Source organism: Olea europaea, chromosome 16 (assembly GCF_002742605.1).
Source record: "Olea europaea var. sylvestris chromosome 16, O_europaea_v1, whole genome shotgun sequence".
NCBI lineage: Eukaryota > Viridiplantae > Streptophyta > Magnoliopsida > Lamiales > Oleaceae > Olea > Olea europaea.
The window spans coordinates 11219351-11225073 of NC_036252.1; the positions used below are offsets into that span (position 1 = coordinate 11219351).

General features: G+C 34.0%; 1 protein-coding gene across 1 annotated transcript in view; it reads right to left on the reverse strand.

Moving 5' to 3' along the window:
• Nucleotides 1-358: 358 nt before the first annotated feature.
• LOC111412086 (probable ribosome-binding factor A, chloroplastic) overlaps nucleotides 359-5723 on the reverse strand; it is a 6024-nt gene continuing 659 nt past the window's right edge. The window contains exons 2-4 of the mRNA XM_023042846.1: nucleotides 4999-5172; nucleotides 2294-2504; nucleotides 359-737 (exon numbers count right to left, since the gene is read on the reverse strand). Of these exons, the coding sequence (XP_022898614.1) occupies nucleotides 2355-2504; nucleotides 4999-5172 (324 nt within the window). The 3' untranslated portion in view covers nucleotides 359-737; nucleotides 2294-2354. The remainder of the gene's footprint in view (nucleotides 738-2293; nucleotides 2505-4998; nucleotides 5173-5723) is intronic.

Here is a 5723-nt window from a genome sequence, read left to right on the forward strand (position 1 = left end):
ACTCGATAGTTTTATTGGGATTGTATTTCGTGAGTCGAGACAAATATTTGAAGATATTTTCCTTTCCCTTCACGTCTCTGTAGTGCGCTGACATTCTTATGTAGTAGTGCAGAGAATACTTATCTGTTACCTTTTTTTGTCATTTTTACAGGCTAAGGCCAAGTCTCATAAGAAAGCTGAAGCCAAAGAGCATCACTAAAGGAAGAGCATTATGGTGTTTTGTTGTCAGAAAGTAGAAATAATAAATGAAAAAAAGGGCATTTCACTCTTGCCTGATCCGCAGGACCATATTGTTCTATTCGAAACTGTTCAATTTTGTTGAGAATTGCGACTTCAATCAGTCTTTTTGCCCTTTGCCTTCGACAATTTTCACATTATAATTGATAATGTCGATAAAAGAATATTTGTCCATCAGTAATGAAATAAAAAAGCCTTCAGTTACAAATATTTGAGGCCTAACATAGCATTAAATCAAGGCACGTATGGAATATTACTGGATGTTGAATGATTTAAACTTTTACGAGCAATTCTCGGTAATAATTATTTGTTCAGAGAGAGAGCACATTTTACAAAGGGTTTTCTGCTTTGCAAGGAAAATGAACTACCTATATATCCAAAGGTTTCTTCTTGCATCCGGTCTGGATGGATCAAATAAGATGAGAACTCCGTTAAATCTCCATTGCTCGAACAGGTTGAAGGAGATGCTTTAAAGGAACAAATGATGATAAGCTTCAACCCTGCAAAATGAAAGGCAAATGAATGCTATTCAAGCATTAAACCACCAAAGGCAATAAAAACCGTGAAAGCATTCAAATATCACTAGCATTCGGAAAGTAGTATTTATCATTAAGCAGCGTTAATTTATTCACACCATTATTAATATTTAGAAAGCTGTCGAGCTTCTTTTGGCCACAGCATTAACTTGTTTACATCATCGATACTATTTCGAAAGCTGTCGAGTTAGAGAAGTAATCACAGGATCCTTCCCCCAAAGCTCCAAATAGTAGTAATCCTCATTATGCTCTCTGGTGAACCCAAATGGAGTGACGTGAAGTGGGAAGAACGAGTGTGGAAGGAATAAGGGTATAATGGGATTTTGACCAAAAAAGGCGTGTTCACCTAATCTTAAACGGTTAATTATGTTCACATCAAAGTTTTTTTAAGATGTATTAACATTTACTTATTGTCCCACTTATGTCCCCAACTTTATTTCATCGTAATTTGATCGTCAACCATCAATTAATTAGTATATTGTACCTAACGACGATTTTCGTCCTAATAATCTGCCAGCATGCTTAAAATAAATGGCAATTACTAAATCACACTTGATATATGTTATTTTTTGCTTATTTCAAGATACGAAGGCCAAATTAATGAAAGGTATAGAAATAAGATAAAAAGAGAGCCGAGGACATAAGTCTAACAATAAATAAAATTTAGGTACCTTCAATAGTCAATACAATTAAAATGCGATGCACTTAAAAAATGTGTGATACCTATAAACCAGTGTTTTAAAAGGTGTACCTAGACGGCGCCAAGGCGTTGCCTAGGCTCAATGCTCAGCGGAAACGCCAAGCCAAGTAGCTTGATGCCTTATTTAGCAATTGTTGACCGCTAATGCGTGCATTATTATCTTTTTTAAAATTTTTAATCTTTTTTAATTTTTTACAATTCAAGTTAAAACTTTAAAGTTGATTTCCTTACTTTATCCACCATAAATTCAAAACAATCCTTTACAGGGGAAAACTTTCAAAAATTCCTATCTATTTAATATTTAGTATTTACATTTGAAACTATCTTTTTGTTGGAAACTTTGAAAAAATATATAAAGTTCTTATAAATTTATTTTAGATGTTTGACATGTATTATTTTTAATTATTAAATAATTTTTTGATTGATTAAAAAGTAAAATAATATTAAAATAAGTAAACATTTTTTTATGCCTGCCTCGCATAAGCTTGCTTAGCCCATAACTTAACCTGCACGCATTACGCCTTTTAAAACACTGCTATAAACCCCCATTTTAAAAAAGGCCTCATTTCAATTGTTCTCTCCCTTCCCAGACAATAATCCATTTTAGTGCCAAGAACATACGAGTTTACATTCATGCATACAGTCCCTACTTCAAAAAATACTGAAGTATTCCCAGATCTGGTCCGTGACTTTATATCAACAAAGTTACTAGGACATGACAATCTGCGATGGAACAAAAATATGTACGCGAATAACTATCATGAGATAAGGCTTTAGCCACTGTAAACCATAGATAAACTTTAGCGTGTAGATAACTCACCCGTGAAGAAGCAAATATGCTTGATCTCAAACTCGTACCAGTTCTGAGAAACTGCACAAAATTACTTTACATAAATGATGCCTTCATCATCAGGGTCATCACCCTCCCACTCATCATTGCTTAGACTGGATGAATCCTGCAGATCCTCAGCTTGACCTTCTGTAGCTTTCTTATCATTTTCATCCTTTATACTATCTAATATAGCAAGTACCTAAAAAGGTATTTTATTCTATAGTTAATACGAGAAAAACAAGGCATGCATATAGTTAAGGAATAAAAACGCTCCACTGATTCTGATTTAGTTTTGGATGCCATGCAAGAAGCTACTTAAACAAAGAATTCACCACGTCTTGGATTTCTCAAAGTACAGTGACAAATAAATCCCCAGTGCACTACTCTTTCCACAGTTGGCAAAAGTTTACAAATCACATGGATTAATAAGCAAAGTGCAATGTCAATCAACTTGCAAAATTGTAGGTTCTTGGAGACATGGCAAGTGAAAATTTGCATTTAGGTCGGCAAAGTTGAGATTGAGTCTCAGTATTTTTAGAATCCAAATTAAGGACAATCACAAAGAACCCGGAGACAGTGTGTGTGCACGTGCAGCTGCACGTGAGAGATTGCTTAAATGTAAACTGCGTAACTTGGGTATCGCTAAACAACAGCATAATACTATCTGCCAGGAACACCAGAATAAGACACGAGATATTGCAGACAAACAATTTCTTTAACAAAAATTGGAGGAAAATATGAATTTTATGGACAAGACATAATATGAATCTGTCAAAAGTTTGAAAAAGTACAAAATCAAAACAAGAAAACAGAGGATGATGGAGCAACAGCTGATAAACAATAAAGGTTAGCAGTGTCTAGTTTTCTTGGAAAATATAGCCATCACAGTGGACACATGAAGCATACGTTTGGACTTTAGACGTCGACAAGACAGTATATAAATCTGAGAAAACACGAAAAGCTAAAAATAGAACACGGGAAATAAATGAGGACAAAGCAACTGATGAAGTTTGAATATACAGTCTAGGTTTCTAGAAACAGATAAATGTTTAAGGTCTACAACAACCACGCTATTAGTACTTTAATCATAATTACTGGTGAATCTATAGACAAATCCATAGAAATCTATTCATATACACACGTCCATCTACAAAATCTATTATCTAGAATGTAATAAAAATAAAATTTGATTGATATGAAACTTTCCTTTGTTCTATATTAAGAACATTATTCAAATTTTGTACATCACCTAGTACCAGTTTAGAGGGCATCAAGTCAGCACAATTTGTCAATCTTAACACAAAAAATGTAAGCTGGTTAAATCAAAGACAAAGGTAGATCAGTCCAAATGTGCAAGTGGAGAGAAGAGAACTTAAATTTGAAGAAAGAACCTGAAAGGGAACTGCAAGATAAAGCAGCTTTAAGTAAAACAGTGACAAGGAATGAAGTAAAACATATTCTCAGAAATTCAAATGTCAATCAACTTGCAAAATTGTAGGTTCTTGGAGACATGGCAAGTGAAAATTTGCATTTAGGTCGGCAAAGTTGAGATTGAATCTCAGTATTTTTAGAATCCAAATTAAGGACAATCACAAAGAACCTGGAGACAGTGTGTGTGCACGTGCAGCTGCACGTGAGAGATTGCATAAATGTTTATGTAAACTGCGTAACTTGGGCATCGCTAAACAACAGCATAATACTATCTGCCAGGAATGCCAGAATAAAACACGAGATATTGCAGACAAACAATTTCTTTAACAAAAATTGGAGGAAAATATGAATTTTATGGACAAGACATAATATGAATCTGTCAAAAGTTTGAAAAAGTACAAAATCAAAACAAGAAAAGAGAGGATGATGGAGCAACAGCTGATAAACAATAAAGGTTAGCAGTGTCTAGTTTTCTTGGAAAATATAGCAATCACAGTGGACACATGGAGCATACGTTTGGACTTTAGACGTCGACAAGACAGTATATGAATCTGAGAAAACATGAAAAGCTAAAAATAGAACACGGGAAATAAATGAGGACAAAGCAACTGATGAAGTTTGAATATACAGTCTAGGTTTCTAGAAACAGATAAATGTTAAAGGTCTACAACAACCACGCTATTAGTACTTTAATCATAATTACTGGTGAATCTATAGACAAATCCATAGAAATCTATTCATAACACACGTCCATCTACAAAATCTATTATCTAGAATGTAATAAAAATAAAATCTGATTGATATGAAACTTTCCTTTGTTCTATATTAAGAACATTATTCAAATTTTGTACATCACCTAGTACCAGTTTCAGAGGGATTTCAGAATCATGCCAGAGAAGTGTTAGAATTATTTTTAGAAGACATTTGATAAAAACGAAAAATGCCTTTGCTGCTACTGATATCTATGCACATCAATATGCTGTTATTTTATAACTAGATGAATAAAGAACCTTTATCATATAACATCAAGTCAGCACAATTTGTCAATCTTAACAAAAAATGTAAGCTGGTTAAATCAAAGACAAAGGTAGATCAGTCCAAATGTGCAAGTGGAGAGAAGAGAACTTAAATTTGAAGAAAGAACCTGAAAGGGAACTGCAAGATAAAGCAGCTTTAAGAAAAACAGTGACAAGGAATGAAGTAAAACATATTCTCAGAAATACTTATGAAATTGGGAAAGTAAAATTAAGATAAATTCTGACCCTGCTTCCTCGTTCTAGAGACTCATCTTCTATGAAACGAATCTCAGGAGTCAGCCGCAACTTCATACGTTTCCCTAGTTTACTTCGAACGTACTTTGCTTTTGACTTCAAACCAGCCAGTGCTACTTCTTTTCCTCTTTCATCGCCAAAAACAGATACATATACTTTCACAACCTACAAAGGGCAATGTGAAATAGATGAATTAGTTTTTGCATAAAAAGTACAACATAAAGATGAACCATACATTTCTCAATTCTCGTAAGTTCTATTCTATGCAACTTCCCTTAAATTTCATATATATGCAAGACATAAATAACCTTCCTATGAGATATATTACAGTGCCAATCCCTTAATATCTATGGGAAATGGTGAACAGGCAGGTCATACTCCAAAATTTGTCTGATGCACTGAAGTCATACGTTGAAATGTATAGGAAAGGAAATCAGAAACAAATAGGGATTTTGAGGCGTGAAATTTATCCCCACTTTTAGGTAGTTTGCCCAAGATTATTGAAGCCAAATCCACCCAGGAAACCAATAAAATTACTAGAATATTGCCAGGAAATCATGATATCTCTTCAGAACATCTCAGTCAACGTGCATTTGAAGGAGAGAGGGAGACGTGGATCTTTGATGTGTCCTGAGACTGTGCAAAACACCAAGTTGATGACATTAAAGAGTTTCAATTTAAAGCACTTGCAAAAAATTAAATTTAACTCCTATTGT